Source organism: Perca fluviatilis, chromosome 7 (genome assembly GCF_010015445.1).
Source record: "Perca fluviatilis chromosome 7, GENO_Pfluv_1.0, whole genome shotgun sequence".
Classification (NCBI taxonomy): Eukaryota; Metazoa; Chordata; class Actinopteri; order Perciformes; family Percidae; genus Perca; species Perca fluviatilis.
The window spans coordinates 19,847,921-19,865,073 of NC_053118.1; the positions used below are offsets into that span (position 1 = coordinate 19,847,921).

The 17,153-nt window shown below is 39.5% G+C and overlaps 2 protein-coding genes across 2 annotated transcripts; both read left to right on the plus strand.

Annotated features, from left to right (window-relative positions):
• Window positions 1-3,322: 3,322 nt before the first annotated feature.
• On the plus strand, window positions 3,323-5,668 carry hoxa13b (homeobox A13b). The gene is made up of 2 exons (XM_039806557.1): window positions 3,323-3,968; window positions 4,185-5,668. Exons 1-2 carry the CDS (start codon window positions 3,335-3,337, stop codon window positions 4,421-4,423), a joined length of 873 nt encoding a protein of 290 aa, XP_039662491.1. The 5' UTR covers window positions 3,323-3,334; the 3' UTR covers window positions 4,424-5,668.
• A 5,515-nt stretch (window positions 5,669-11,183) lies between these two features.
• Window positions 11,184-13,355, plus strand: hoxa11b (homeobox A11b). The gene is made up of 2 exons (XM_039806563.1): window positions 11,184-11,873; window positions 12,810-13,355. Exons 1-2 carry the CDS (start codon window positions 11,267-11,269, stop codon window positions 13,040-13,042), a joined length of 840 nt encoding a protein of 279 aa, XP_039662497.1. The 5' UTR covers window positions 11,184-11,266; the 3' UTR covers window positions 13,043-13,355.
• Window positions 13,356-17,153: the final 3,798 nt, after the last annotated feature.

Genomic DNA, 17,153 nt, shown 5'->3' on the forward strand with positions numbered 1-17,153 from the left:
CGCGATGAAAATGGCAATTTAAATTCTAAATGCCTTGTATGTGAACACGCATTGCACAATGTTCTCTCCATGACTCTGAGCTAGTAAGTTAATGGCTCCCAAATGTTCTAGTTTCCATCGTGTGTCCCACTGATTCAGTAGTCAAGAGAAACCAAGCTTGGCTGCAGAGCAGATGCATCGGCGGGATGCGGAACGCCGGACAGAGAAACGGGGCCAGAGCTGCACATGTTCCAAACTAAAAGGCCGCTTCAACTTCTTTCAGTTGGAAGTAAATTATCCATCACAAATTATTGTCTAATGAAGATCTGACTATTTTTGTATTGCATACTTCACAACTATGAAACAAAGTTGTGACAGACTGTTGTATCATCAATTTAGGGATGTGCACCGCTTTTCTATTCCCTCTTAGGCCAGACCAGGAGGGCGGCATGTTTCTGATCTAGTTTGCCAAGAGCCAGTGAGGGGCCAAGGTGCCATAGGTCATGCGATCACAAGACAAACCCATAAAAAGTCCATTAAGGACTGTCGGCTAAGAGCTGTGTTTTCATCTACATGATAGGTACTGCAAACAGAGCAGCACTTTGGTCTCTGGCCTCAGCAGACTGTGTGACGCACACACACACACACAGCCTGACATAATCTGCTGCTGCGCGCACATCATCCCTCGTGCTCAATTTATAGTCTCTTCAACACGTTTTAATTAAGCTTTGCATTCAGCAGTCCTTTTGTGTTTGTTCTTAAACTCGGTGATTCATATGTGCATTTTTGCGTATGATAGCATAGTTTGGCAATTACATATGCATCATCAAAAAGATGCATGCATTTTGTTGACAAGCTATTAGACTTGACTGTGGAAAAAAAGTGCGCAAGTTTTATCCAACACTAATGACTTCGCACAAAATGTCTTTGCTTTTTGCTTGTTCCAAATTGTTTAGTTCATTTTCCAGCGTAGATTTCAACAAGCCTGAGTTTGTGCTTTTCTACATTTTGCATTCGAAGCAATAGCGTCAGATCTGTGTGGTTTTAATAGGGGCCTCCTTGTCCAGCCTAGTTTACACTGTGTGTGCTATAGCCTAGTTGCAAAAAAAGACCCATCTCATTCCTGCTTTTTATTTTAAAGATCAGTTAAGAAATGCTCTATTTTAACTAAATGTTGTAGGCTACTTAAAGATGAATCCTTTAATTCATGTATTGGTTAAAAAAAAAATTATTTCAGATATTTGTATAGTTCAGACTTGTATTTTAGTTGTAAATTGGCGTAAAGTTTCGATTTTCACTTAAAGAGGGTAATTGCATGTGATAATTACAAGTAGGTTACCACATAATTTGTATTCGTCCTTGCGCATTTAATAGCCTAATAATGCCATCTCGGTTATTACCATATCTGTTATGTATCTGTATAACGCTATCTTGATTTTAAATTGTGTGTGTGTGTGTGTGTGTGTGCGCGCGCGTGCGTACTGTAGATAAAATTAACGAATGAAATGCTAATTTACAACAACTCATGACTTATTTGCAGTTTAGACATGGATCATATTTTTCGTTTAACTGGCTCATGTAACCGTTCCTAGCAGCTGCTACGTATATTGCTGAGACAGACAGTCGCCCTCTAACGTGTGAACAACGTGGCTGAGATGATTCCTGTCCAGCCAACACTCACCACCACTGAATCGGTTTAATGCGAAATTTTAGAAAGTAGGCCATTTTCCTAGCCATAAGGCAGTGCGTATAGTAGTTAATAAAAAAAACGGATTGATAGCCTATAGTCGGTTATTAGAACATTGCTATAAAAACAAAAATTACACGGGAACGAATTCAGTAACATAAAATATTGTGCTTTTTGCCTGAAATGTAGACCAGTGCTCAGTCTGGCCTACAAGCTATGGTCTTGGGCAGTAAAGATTTACAGCCTCCAAAGGTGAGAAAACTCTACTAAAAATAAAAAGGTGCTCAAATGTAGGTGCACATTTCTCTGCGTCTGTGGTCTCACATTAGAAATGTAAAACAAAAATGAACCCTGAAAGTTAAAACAGTATTTAGTTTGATACTTATCTTAACCTTTTCAGTCTACACCCACACAGCTGAATGGTTGACTGCCATATGTAAACAATATTTTATTTTTTATTCTTGCACTGCTACTCATGAAGGATTTGTTATCGTATATGTGGCCAAATGCAAGACTGTTTTTAGCTCTGCAGGAAAACGAGCCCACTGTGGAGGCATTTTACGCAGAATGTATCAACATGTAGGCACGGTGAAGAGCTGTTATTTCCCTATGTCACGTTTTTACTCCAGCAGAAAGACAAAATAAATCATCTTGAGCTTTGGTTTTTGACCATTTAATGCCAATAGATATTGTCATCGCCAAAGTCTGGTAGGATTAAAGAAAAAAGAAAACAACTGTATGTCTTAAAAAACGAACACTGTCTGTGATGAAACCTCCTCTTCGGCTTTTAGCGGTGTTTTCTCTCCGGGCTCCCTGGCGTAAAGTGGCTGTTTTGGCCAGACTGCAACTTTCAACTTGACCTTGGCCTCCAGCCGCGTCTAATCCGTATGAGGAAGAGTGCAGCCAAATGTGGCATGCTTTTGGTGTTTTAGTGGACACTGAACTGTTGTCTATATTTGCTTGTTGTGGCAAATGTGAGGATGATTAATGTTGTTATATGCTAATTTGCCTTTTAAAAGTATCCAGAAGACAACAAAAAAAAAGAATCTGCAGTCCTGCTTAAAATCCAGATAATTTAAGAACATGATGGTACATTTAGTAAAAGTTTGCTCCTTTGACTGAAAGCGCAGCAAAGGTCCAATCTTTAGATATAAAACACAAATCCTTTTAAATCCACAGATCCGTAATAATTGTTGCTTTACTCTTGGAGTAAGAGCGTGTGCAACCGAAATGGCACGCGTAATTACGCATCCTTTCCGCTGTAAAAATAAATAAATACATAGGCTATATCATACAGCTTTTCTCACGCCATGGTCTGCAGTCTATCAAATAAGCTGTTGTGATGCCACTGCACCACATACTGAGCGAAACGGTGCTATTTTAAGATTCCAATATAACAATGTTAGGAAAAAATCCCCTAAGGGACTTCTTTGCATAAAACATACACTGATTTGCAGTACATCTTTAGGAATATACAGCTTGATCTGCACTATCTGATGTCTAGACGTTTATCATCTCCTTTGCATATCACGTGTTTGGCCCTGGCCAATAACCTTGCGATCTTTATGTACTCAGGCGTGTTGGTATCGTTACTCTGCCCGAGTCCCTGTCTCTGTTCAGTCGAGGGGATTTTGAAAAAGAGTTGGTCTCCTCGATGTAGGGCATGCTATGACCGCTTCATTACTCCTCCATTCGCACTGGATTGACCCGGTGATGTTCCTCTACGACAACGGCTTGGATGAAAGAAGTAAGAACATGGAAGGATTTACTGGAGGTAATTTTGCTGCAAACCAGTGCAGGAATTTGTTAGCGCATCCAACCTCGCTGGCTCCGAGCACCACCTACGCTGCGAATGAGGTGCCAGTCTCTGGCATGGGGGAGCCTGGCAAACAGTGCAGTCCCTGTTCTGCCAGTCAGAGCTCGCCCAATGCATCTTTGCCTTATGGATATTTTGGTAGCAGTTATTACCCATGTAGGATGTCACACGGCAGCGTGAAGGCTTGCGCGCAGCCCTCTGGTTATGGCGATAAATACATGGACTCATCGGTCTCTGGCGAGGAGTTCTCAACCAGGGCAAAGGAATTTGCGTTTTATCAGGGCTATTCCTCGGGTCCTTACCAGCCCAGCTACTTGGACGTCCCTGTCGTACCTGCGCTGAGTGCTCCATCTGAGCCAAGACATGAATCTCTGCTGCCCATGGAACCCTACCAGCCGTGGGCCATCACCAATGGTTGGAGTGGTCAAGTTTACTGCACCAAGGAGCAGCCACAATCAAATCCTCTGTGGAAATCCTCGTTACAAGGTTTTTTTTTTTTATTGTTTTATCACAGAAATATACAATGTTCATGGGAATGTGCAGTGAAACTCAAACTCTAATGTAAGCTGTTTTTCCACTGTTGATATTTAATAATGCGTCTGAAAAAAAAAAAATAATAACAAACATGTAAATACATTTTCGTTTTCTGTTTGATGCAGCCGAGAAGTTAAAATGTGATGCTTAATTTGTTTCCCTCCACAGACACAATATCTGGTGGAGACAGCTCTGTCCGCCGTGGGAGAAAGAAGCGCGTGCCATACACCAAGGTGCAGCTCAAAGAACTGGAAAGGGAGTACGCCGCCAATAAATTCATCACCAAGGACAAAAGGAGGAGGATATCCGCGCAGACAAATCTGACAGAGAGACAAGTGACAATCTGGTTTCAGAACAGGCGCGTAAAGGAGAAGAAAGTCGTCACTAAATTCAAGAGCTCCAGTTAGCTCTGGAGATACTGAAACAGGAGGTGAAGGGCCTTCATCTAAAAAAAAACAAAAAAAAACTGTGCTATAATTTATTACATTATGAACGGGTTCTTTGTCGCCAGAGCGGCTCTGTTTCGACCTACACATTTCCTTCCTGACGTTTTAATTGGAACCAGTCGATGCGGCCTGTTGACAGAAGATCGGAAATGGGTTGCAACATGTTGACCAAGGCGATTCTGCGATGGATGCATGCTCTCCTTAAAATATTCACCAAGCAATAAGACATTCGGCCTTAAAAGGCACGAGACACCCCGAGCAATCCTGCGCTTTTATTCCACTTAATCTAATCCAGAATTTAAGACTGAATCAGTTACTATATTCGTCTTTAGACAGTGATGCAGTGTTAATAAATAGGGGGCCATAAACTTTCAGTCGCCTTCACTTAAACCTTCAGTCTGTGATCAGTACAATGAAAACAGGCCAAGATGAACACATAAATAACAGAAAATGATTTTGAAAATTATATTTCCAGCAGCTCCTTTCATTCAGAGAAAAAAATAAAATATCTGTAGGCCTTCTCTGTCCTTGCAGAGGCAATAGAGCCTACAACACGCCTTATTTCAATTATTTAGATAAACTTAATTTCACAGTTTGAAAAACAGAGTTTACACTTCATCCCTGCTTTCCATTTAAAATAAGTCTCTGTTGTTTAATCGTCCAGTATCTGATAAAACGCGTGAAACTAGCTTGAGCATTTCAATAGGTTTGCCCACACTTGTCCATGCCACTGTCCCTTTTTCTAAACACAGGGTTTTACTCAATAACTCTCAGAATAAAACTGACCTATGCAATTTCCGCCTGTCAGTCAAGAAGAGTACTGAAAACGTAAGCATATTTAAACTTGTAAATACTATCTGACAGCAACTATCTATTCTCCCTTTTATGACTGCAATAGCCAAAGTTTTTGACAATAAATGTTTGAGAGACGCAATGTGATCTTGTCATTTTGATTCATATTATTTGGTAAGCCTACAAATTGGACATGGGGGCTTGATTGATAAAGGTTAGGGTTTACAAATCCTTTTAATGGTGAAATGACATATGAATACAGTATATTCCCTGTGTGTGTGTGTGTGTGTGTGTGTGTGTGTGTGTGTGTGTGTGTAGGCCAGGCCTGCCTGAGCTCAGAAGCTCTGTGAGCTTCAGTCATTAATAAGAGTTGATGTCGCCATCTAGTGTCATAGCTCTGTCAGCACAGCTTGTGTGCGTGTGTGTGTGTGTGTGTGTGTGTGTGTGTGTGTTTTACCTTTTTTACCTGACCTATAATAAAAAGTGTCATGTTTCAACTTTAACAATTAAGGTAAGTACTCAAAGCCTTATTTCTTCAGTAATAATAATATACAAATATTTTAGGGCAACAGAAAAAAACATGATACTGTAGTATTGACCGAAGTCATTGTACAACTCCAAGCCCATGATAATGATTTATAAATATTGTTGTTATTATTATTATTGTTATATTGTATTTTTGATACACAGCTATTTGTCGATGCTAATTCTTCTTTAATGATAAAATTCGTTAAAAAAAGAATGAAAATGTATCCGTTTCCATTCATGTTTCATCATGTTTTCCTTGCATATGCACGTGCAAACATTGTCTGTTGCACTTTTTTGTTGAGTGCAATTCAAAATTGCGTTACTAAAATGTCTGTTAATCTTTTTTAAAGAAAACATCCAATTCATGCTCATATTTATTAATTTATTACTCAATCGAAAAATCCAAATGTTAAAGTTGTTGTCTGTTCACGAAATGCATCAAGTCCTCAAATGACCTGTTCTTCAGGAAGAAGTAGGCTTACGTGTTTTCATATTGTGTTAAAGAACGACCGGTGATTACGTCCATCTCATTTTGGAACAAAAACCTAAAACTGAAATTCGACTTATAAAAGCTGGATTTAAACAAAACCTTGTGATATGAAAAGTGTGTGAGAGGCCTGTTAATCCGCCGTCCAAACAAACCCTCACCTATTTCGCAACTCTCTTTAGTTGTCAGTAGGCCTTTTGATATTTGTCCTTCTAGAATGAATTGTATTATGGCGTTAACATGATCCACATGATCTTAAAACAATCACATATCGACATAAACAGCAGCCCAATTAAGATAGATAGATAGATAAATAGATAGATTTGTATTGATCCCAAAAGTGTTCCAGTGTTGCAGCAGAAAAATATCAGACACACAGCACACATACAGAATATACATGAAATAATAGGATACAATATACATGAAATAATAATAGGATAGAATATAAGAACAAATAATTTAAAATATATAGGGAATAAAAATTTACAACTGTTTAATAGTATTGATAAAGCTGTAGATAATCCTATTGTGCAAGGTGCACTTAGTGCAGTTGTGATGTCTCTGATTTTAATTATTGTCGAACCAAAACACAATTGATGTAAATTATTTCCGATTTCTTAATTAAAACTGAAATGTTAAATCCAAAACCGGGGCATTGCACTGAAGTCCAAACTGTCCAACTCATCCCTTACTAACAATAGAAGGCAAGTTTGTCGTCTTGCTCAAGATAAAGAGGGCCAGGCTACTGATATATGCCATCCAATACAGGTAATACTTTTGGAAAGTTGAAATAGTTTTCTAAGCATTTGGACTACTTTCACTGATTCACTCTTTGGGAATGACGGCGCACATGTTGATGATTTTCTTCTACCTTGTTGAGATGGAGTCATTTTTGGAAACCTTCTGCATGCACAGTGAGGTGTCTCCTCTTGTTCGGTGTCATTGCTCCCCCTAACAGCCAAACAGGTTAATGCACCTCACTCAAAAAAGTCCCGTATGTAGGCCTGAAGCGTGCCTCTGTATTAATCAGTAACGGCACTAATACCAGCCAAACAACTAATATTGAATGCTAAATAAAATTATATATATATATAAAGTTATATTTTTATATTTTATATGGACATCACAGTAAAAGTGTAACATACATTTATGCACAAGGACCTGTGTTTAGTGTTTGTAGCAACACTCTAATTTACACCACCTGTCCACAAGAGCCTTTGTTTAGTTTGTTTTTAAACTTTAAATAGAAGGGAAAAAAAGTTAATTAATAAACACATCCACAGATAGGCTACTTCCACAGAGATACAGACGGAAATGCATCCACAAAGTGCAGGTGTGTCTACAGGGGTATTAGGTGTGAGAACAATGTTGTTTTTCATAACGCCATGTTTTACCTCTATTAAAACATTAAAATGGTGTTGCATGTTTAATTCAGTTGGTAGACAGTTCCATAGCTGCTTGTTGTGTGTGAGTGGTGTAGAACGTTGTGCAATGAACATCGGACAAAAACAAATTAAGGATATGGAAAAATACATTTGAGGAAAATCCAACTCTTTCCCAAACAAATACATAAGAACACTAATAGTCACTAATCGAAATGCATATCATTTACATTTGTCTCCGGCTACAGCATTTTATTTTTATGTCCCCCCCCCACACACACACACACATTTGTTGCATTACACCATGTATTGCAACTGTAATACATTTCCTCAGTGTTTAGCTATTGCCGAGATATGATATAACAAAACTGCATAATAATAGCAATGGACCTTTTTCACAGCAGACATTTTGACTTCATACTTCAGACGTCATAGTAGGAAGAGCACACCTGAAATTGATAACCTTAACGATGGCTCAATTCCATCAAGTGTCCCAGTGAGCTGTTTCAGTGAGTCAGCATGAACAACACCAGGGCCTCTCCTAAGTGGAATGCAGCCATCAGTAATGGTTTTGAATACACCTGTGCTTTTCCTACTATGACATGCCGTGAAAAAGGTCTATAGACATTCAGACGTGAAGTGAAGAGGGTCCGTCCGTCCCCCACGCATATTAAACCTGCTGCCTTTTGCAGTCCTATCACATCTGCTTGACAGCCAGATATTCGTGGGTGAATGCGAGGTTACATTTGTGAATACAGAAAGTTGTATTAGCTTTTAAAAGTCTTTGTGTTTTACAGCAGCCTCAGCTGTAAACAATCCACTACTTCCTAAAAAGACCCCCTCCCTCCCTTCATACTAACAAGGTTGCATTCATTACACCAAAAGAGACGTTTCAGTTCGCGGTATTCATGTGTGCATGCTTCCTCTTTGTAAACACTCTCAAATAATACAAGTAAAAAGAAGGGATATAGAGAATTTGTTGGTTTCTTCTTTGAAGGCATAATCCGTGAACAGAGTCCCACAGGACGGAAACCCGATGTCACTGTCTTATTGATTTACAACTACTTTATTGCATTTAAATGGACAGTGTTCTGATTTACAGTAATGTTTACAAACATTGAAATAAGGTGAAATAAAATGCAATTTCACCTATTGCTCAAACTCTTAAATTATATAAAAGTAGCGTATCTGTACTTTATTCAGCACAAACACAACAGATTGGACCATAAACTGTAAATCTTAACCGGCACATTTGACTAAAATATTATAAAATGGCCCCTTGTGAAATGGATTCAGGAACCAGGAAAGGCGATCAAAGATTTTCAGGCTGTTAAGTTAAACCACAGTCCTCCTAAAGTGTCGAAGGAAAATTCAGGGAAACCAAGAAAACATGTTATTTATTTTAAAATCCCCTTAACATGCCTACTAAAACAGCCACATCATTCACCAGTGACATTTTATACCTTCAGCTTTTGCATTTTCTACACTGAAATAAATAATTCATTCTTCTGAGGTCTTGTGCTGCAGGCATAAGGCCACCGTTTTTTTTTATTTCCCCTCCAAGTGTATTTCGTCTGACCCTTTCAAGGCAACTATAAGAAACAATCATCCAGCCTTGACTTTCATGTAATTGAATGTCAACAAAATAGTTTGGTGTATACAATTTATTTAATTTACCCTTTTTAATCAAAGTATTAACCCATCATTTAAGCTGACATTATTTTAGACATTTCGTATTTAGCTTGATTAATAATGTAGGCAGACGTGGATCTAAAGGAAAGGAGAAATTAAACTTTAATGGAAATGTACTTTTTGCGCATTTGGTTTCCTTAATATGACAACTGGTTGGAGGTCAAGGTTTGTTTACATACAGCCAACATGCGTACTAGCTACTCGATACCAATGAAAACGGTCTCACTTAGTGGATTAATGCGCATCTGCTGGCTCGCGTTAAACCATGTAACCCAATATTTGTGTGGGTGAAATTGTTTTAAAACTTTGTGGTAAGACGTAGAAGAAGGGAGGTTTAATATCCTGCAGCCTCCGCCTGAAGGCTGAAGCTGCGCATGGCTGAATAATCCAAAAAATAATCCAAATAGGAATTGTCAAGTTTATCATGTAAGACTATTTTTAATTTGCCAAACAAATATCAGTTTCACATATAAGAACTCACCGTTGAAGTCAAACAGCAAACCACCTGGGCAGAGTGAAATATTACACAGTCTCATAATGCTTCCCTGCACATGACAAATTCACAGGCTTTGATGTATGAAAAGGGAATTTGGACTAAATTCTAAAATTGGCCGCATAACAAGATATGTGACATATGTGCCCACTTACTCAGCAGTGATGACAAATGAAAATGGATTGGAGTGTGGGAAATAGCCCATGTCCAAAGGTTTATATTGGGCGTTGCAAAAAGAACAGGCGATGCAAAGACTGGAGCCCCTTTGGCAAATACTCTTTATTATTCGTAGCCTATAAACAACGTCTGTATGTTTACATTCGACGTTAAACGCCTGCGTATCAGCTGATCAGCCATATATGAACTTCGTGCAAGCAAACTTTTACTCGTACTATAAGAGACACAATCAGCATGCACTTAAACATAAATCTGTCCATAGTGGAGGCTGCAGCAGAGTCGAGCTAGCATGCTTTTAATAACCCTGAAAAAAGAGTGGTCCAAACAAACACATAGCAACCATAAAAGAGATAACCAAGTCATGTCTTTACAGGCCTTTGTCTTTCTGTCTCCGGGTGCCAAACTGGACTGATGCCTGACAAAAGTGCAGCATGACTCGCATTGCTCCGCCGCTTGTGGACTAGATGAGTCTATATATAACCAGAGGAGCGATATTAAATTCACACAGAGAGACGACGAATTCATACCTGCCATGTGCTCAATTGTGAAATCGTTTAAAATAGATTAAATGGATTCAAATAGCTTCCAAAAATAATTGACGCATGTGCAGTACATGCCCTAATTTTCTTAGAATAAGACCCGACATATAAAACTCAACAAGTTCTCTATTTTAGCCTATGAAAATGTTGTTTGTGCCACAATGATTAAGCCCCACTTGCATACTAAAATCATGTTGCCTTGGTCTAAAAATGTCTTTCAAATGTTTCAGACGGCTCAAAGGTTAAGGTTAAGGTTAGGGTTATTTAAAAACGATCCTAAAGGTAAAAACTGGCAGGTTAAGCAGCGTGGTGTGACATTGGATGCAATTATGTGTTTTGTGTAGAACCTTGTAATATAGTCATTTCAGAAACTGATGCTCTTCAATGAAAAAGAACCCGTGTAATATGTTTCAAAATAGCCTAAATTGTGTCTGAGCAAAATTCCTTCTCAGTATTTTTCCTTTCCCATGAAGCCAAAGGTCTACTTTTACAAACTCATTGACTCATATAGCTACACATCGAGGCGTAGGCTATCTGTCATTTTGTGCCAGTGGTCACATGGCTTTGGCCCTCAGGAATGGATGGAGATGGATCCCCACGTCAGCTTGTACGTCTAAGGATTTCTGCTCCACCAGTCTGCCTCAAAGTGGCTGGAGCGCAGCGCCGCGGAGGAGCTATGAAAGGATTATTATAGGACGTTTCCAACAGCAGAATATGGATTTTGATGAGCGGATCTCCGGCTCTAATATGTATTTACCGAGCTGCACTTACTACGTCTCCGGAGCAGACTTTTCGGGTCTCCCTCATTATTTAACCCAGAGCCAGTCCTCTTGCCCCATGACATACCCCTACCAGTCCTCTGCCCTGCCACAGGTCCCGTCCGTGAGAGATGTGGCTTTCAGAGACTATGGGATTGATACTTCCAGTAAATGGCACCACAGCAGGGGGAGCCTGTCACACTGCTACCCTGAGGACATCGTGCACAGAGACGGCTGGACGAGCCCGAGCTCACGGGGGGCAGAGATCCTGGTGAAAGGCAGCTCCAGCGCCAGCCACTCCAGCTCCTCCAGCAACCCGACTTCTGGCTTCTATGGCAGCGTTGGCAGGAACGGCGTCCTGCCACAGGCGTTCGACCAGTTCTTCGACACTGCCTACGGGAGCGCAGAGAGCAGCACAACGCCGACAGCCCAAGCATTAGACTCGGACAGACACGACGCCAAAACAAGTCCCGCTCCGGCTCCTCCGGGCTCGGACACGGCGGAGAGCTGCAGCCCCAAGTCGTCCTCCGGCCACTGCGAGGAGAAACAGAGCAGAAGCAGCAGTGAGTAGCCCTGCTGAACGCAAGAAGGAGAACAATCTAACGCGTTGCTCTTAAAGCTTTTTATATGCTGTTTTATAAGCACGTAAGGTTTATGGAGGGCCTGCAGATTTACCCTATAACAAAACTATGTTATAAACTACAAGATCACGTGCTTGGGATTGAAATTGGCCGTGAAGAGTTTGGCGTTAAGCTTCTTCCAAGATTTCCAACAACATCTCAACTTTTATTCTGCATGTGTGCGCTTAAATCTCCTTCTATGGTTTGCCTGTAAACTTCATTTATATGGCAAATAACATTTATGAAATTCTATTAAAATAAAAATCTAAATATTGTAGATACATCTTATATCTCCCATATTTATGTCCATGGATACAATTAACTGTATATTTATGGGTTTGTGATTTGATTTATTCTGAATGGGCTGCGGAGGCACTTTGATGTGACTTTGGAGCAGATTTATGCTAAAACCTTGCTCCTTATACAAAGATAAATATTTACAAATTCACAGGATTTGTTAGGATTTAATTCAAGGACTGCTTTTCATGGAATTAGCTCTCATTGACACTGAAACAACTGCCCTTTACGCACAGTGAAATCAAAAGCGGACAATACAAGCATATCAGATACACTATACTACTCGTGGTGTTTGGGTTTGGCCCCCCTCTTTTTTTTAAAAACCGCCCCGTTTGGTTTTTTGGTTTTTTTTTTATTTTTTCTCTTTTGGCGCGGCGTTTTTTTTTTTTTTTTCTCCTCTTTTTTTTTTTTTTTTTTTTTTTTTTTTTTTTTTTCTCTCTTGTGTGTTTGGGCGGGGAAACACTTGAACTCCATGTAGACGACCACGGCTGCTTCACAACAGGAAATTATTTCATGTTGTTGTACTGTGTCTATAATATTTCATGTGGTGACCTTTTGCCTTTTTATTATTTTATCTTTCAGATGGCCAGAGGACGCGCAAGAAGAGATGTCCATATTCAAAGTATCAGATCCGGGAACTGGAGAGGGAATTCTTTTTCAGCGTTTACATCAACAAAGAGAAGCGCATGCAGCTCTCACGGATGCTCAATCTGACTGATCGCCAGGTCAAAATCTGGTTTCAGAACAGGAGGATGAAGGAGAAGAAACTGAACAGAGACCGTTTACAGTACTACACCACAACCCCCCTGCTATAAACACTGAACAAAGACTGACATACAGCCATTCACCCATCATCAAGACACACATGTTACATGACGAGTTTTTAACGTGCCAGAATTCATAAAGAATTCTACTATTTATACACTATTTTGTCATTAAAATACGGGGGCATTATTATTATTATTATTATTATTATTATTATTATTTAGGCCTGTTATTGGCCTGCTTGCCCGACCAATCAACAATTTTCCAAAGTTAAGTGGTTGCCTGTATGGTGTGCTTATCAGAAAGCCAGATGTGTCTGATTTCTTTTTGTATTATTTAATAATACACACGGAGATTACTGTACTGCAATTCAAAACCTTTTATTTTTTTCCTTGAATTCTTTAGAATTAAATTGTTTTCCCAAATTTACGCACGCAACTTTTATGGTCAGTAATCTTAACATCAAACGCTTGGTGTTTTCTTCTTTCTATTCATATTTTTACTTTATTGTTCAAATACAACTCCGGTGACTGTAACACTATTTTGTGTGTTTTGAAATTAATATCAGATCTCAGCTGACACTTTTGGCGGTTATCAGAAGCCCCCAGAATTACCGGTCAATGTTGCATAGTTAAAGGATGAGTAACTCTAATACCAATTCATCCATTTGAAGCATTTTGAGTCAGTGATATCAGTGATATGTAACATCTGCGCTTGACCCTCGGGCGCTTTGTTGAGCTCTTGGCCGTAAAATTGGATTATTCCCGAACTTCATCCACAAGTCCAAACGCTGATAAGAGAGCAAAACGCCCAAATGAAACATAACCCCATATTTAGTTTTATATGCCAGCACGTGGATCGTATCAGATGATTGATATGCCGGTCTGACGCTTTTTATTCCCTCATGGCTGGAAATGGGATCCGCTGCAGTTATTGTTTGATATCCATTACAAAGGATTCATTCATTTCTGGGGCGATGAGGAGAGGCTGATTTCTGACCTAACATGCCTGTTACAGCTTTACTGAAACAATCTTGACACTTGTTTGAATGCATATAGATGTAACAGGCCGCCTCTTTCAAAAGGACATGAATCTATTTGTGTGATTATGCTCTCATCAAAGTAGTTTCTGAAATACTTTATTAATTTCATCCACTGAAAGTCTGCTGACCCATCAGGCTGTGACATTGGGGTAAACAAAGGTTCAGACGAACTGCAGATCACTATTACAATCATCGCTATGGTCAATTTAATTAGCATCTGAAGTGGTTTAATTCAAATATCAGTATCAGTTTGATACCAAATATGAATTTAGGCCACAGGATTTATGTTTCGCCTGCAAAGGAAGGTCAAATGAAGCCCTCCTAAATAAAAAGATGGCTTTAGGTGGCATTGTATTCACCACCAGGCCCCTGAAAACAACTTGAATTGCCTGCCATAAGCTAATAAGGGCCCTGGTGCCTTCCTTATACCGTGCATCCTGTGAGGCTCCCAGGAATTCCGCTTTGGTTGCTGCACATCCTCCCAGTTGCTCCAGTAACTTGGTCATAAAACGCGGATTCGTCTGGAGCGTTTGGAGTGTAGTGCAATAAAGCGTCTGAGACCAAGGTTATTAACTGTGACTAAGGAGCTGAAAAACAACGGCTGAGAGCATTCAAAGCTTGTGTTCACGGACCTTTCCAGCGTCATTTGTTTCAGCATCTTACCGTGGTAGGAATATTCTGCGTTTGTGTTGTGTTGCAGTGGATGCACAGCAGTCTTCTTCCACTGGGTGGCGCTCATCAGATCAATGTCATTGTCGTGAATTGAGATATAAAAGAAGTTTCGTCGCTCAGCTGCTTTAAAATATGTCACCACCTCAGGAGTTCATTGTTAAGGTAGGCACACAAATATTATTATGTGCGTTTTATGCCTACATTGGGTTTTTCTTCATGTGATTTAAAAAGATTTTCTATTTTCATCATCTGAAAAGTGAAGACGCTGTTTTTCATTTAAGGTGCAGATGTTATGAAATCGTGAAAGCAAGTGAATAGTGCAAGTTTGTTTCTTTGGGCATCAAATTTAATGAAGATTCTCAGGTTGCAATTTTGCACACGTTGTGTGAACACATGTGACTAATGCACACTAAGAAATAAGATAACAAGGGCCTATGTTTCAAACATTTGTGGCTCACTAACTTTTAGAATCCCCATACAGTTTAACACGTAAATTATACTTCATTTTTATAAATCCTGAACTGGATTTATGTTGTTTCGTCGTTATGTAAACATGTACAAAATTAAAAACTTGGATTGGATGTGTGTGTGTGTGTGTGTGTGTGTGTGTGTGTGTGTGTGTGTGTGTGTGTGTGTGTGTGTGTGTGTGTGTGTGTGTGTCATAGACAGACACCCAACAGAGAGACATTTTGACGCACAGGCATGGGATTTTTCATTAATTGTAACATTTCTTCAAAAAATAATTAAATGAATTAAAAGGAAGTTTTATCGTAATAATAATATTAGAGCAGCTCGCCCACAGCGCACACCGCGACATCACAGGAAATAATCCAGAAGGGTTAATTATTATTATCATTCATTGCAGCCAGACATGCTGCAGGTTTGACGCCACATAAAATGGCTGTACATAAACTGTAGCTCTGATTTCTAGACGTTATGGCTCCAGACATATAGGAAATGGGGGTAGTCGATGTTGTATTTCACCCACCTTGGAGACATCTTTAGGCTGATCTGTAGGCCTGCTTTACACTCTTAACCCTATTGGTGGTCTTTTAAGGAAGAATGGGTGGATGTAGTTCTAACTTTTTAATTTTGGTTAAAATATTGGAGCAGTCCAGGCTAACGATTTGTGTTAGTTGTTTGCCTCATGAGATGAGGACCAATATCCATTTTATTCACTTTTACGGTGGACATGTATTACAAAATGATCCATGTCAGATTACGGGTTTTATTTAGTTCAAATTAAGACTACATGGCTATCATATAACATTGGCCCCCTTTACATTATAGATGTAGGCTTTCTTATGTTGCATGCAAAGCAAGCACGTTTTATTTGTTTGTTTTCTGGTTACTAGTTTGTTATTATTTTGTCTTGACCTCTAACTCAGATTGTTGTCTTAAACATTTCATGAAAAGTACAAAAACTATAAAGAAAAACGGTGATGAGCTTTCATATGTATTAAAAAAACATTTAAAACCAGTTTAGAAGGCGCGCTGAGCATTTTATTCGTGAGTGGAATGGATATATTAGGAGGTGTTGATTTGAAATTAAACTTACTCGGAAAAACTCGGAATGTGTATGTGTGTGTGTGTGTGTGTGTGTGTGTGTGTGTGTGTGTGTGTCTTAATAGGTAGTAGGTAAATACGTGGAGAAACGTACACATCCCCAGTGGTTCTTTAACGGGATAATAGCAACATTAACAAGTTATAATTTAATTTATGCAGGAACGACCTACAGTTCTTGCAGTATTGCCAATATTAAGTCATCATTAAGAAAAATGTAGCACCAGGACATTGTTCAGCTGTAGGATTATTTTAGTGTGCCTGCGTGTCACCTTTAAATGCTCAACAGAGTCTTTGCAGTAAAAGGTGTCTAGGCGCAATCATGGCATTTGCAACCATAATATTCACACCACCATCAGATAAACTCGAGGGCTATAGCCTACATGAAGCGGTTTTGCACTGGTTTGACCAGCAATGTGGTGAGATGAAAACACTGTCTGCCCTGCTTTGGATAATCCATGAGGAATTTTAAAAACAGTCCAATAATAGTCATCAGAGCAGCACAAGGAGGGTTAAGAGTCCCCCGACCAAAGAGTCACATATGACTTTTTGGATCTTTGATGCACCCTGTGCTTCTCAGAGGCACCTCTAGAACCCTTCATTTTTACAGTGCTGTAAAACTGGCCATAAAGCTATGCATTGTACATAATTGTTAGGGACAGCTTTCAACAACCGAGTTGTCAAATAGGGGTTGTTGTTAAGTTCACACAGGCAGCTCTGGTCTTATAGATCGAGGCTCAGGACGTGAGATTGAAAAGAGATTTAAAGATTTTACCTAAAACTCTCTGATGCACCACTTCCCCCCACCGTTTTCTCTTGACTTAGCCTAAAACAAAATATACGACCCAGTTGAGCCGCCTGGTCAGACTGGGAGGAGTCTGTAG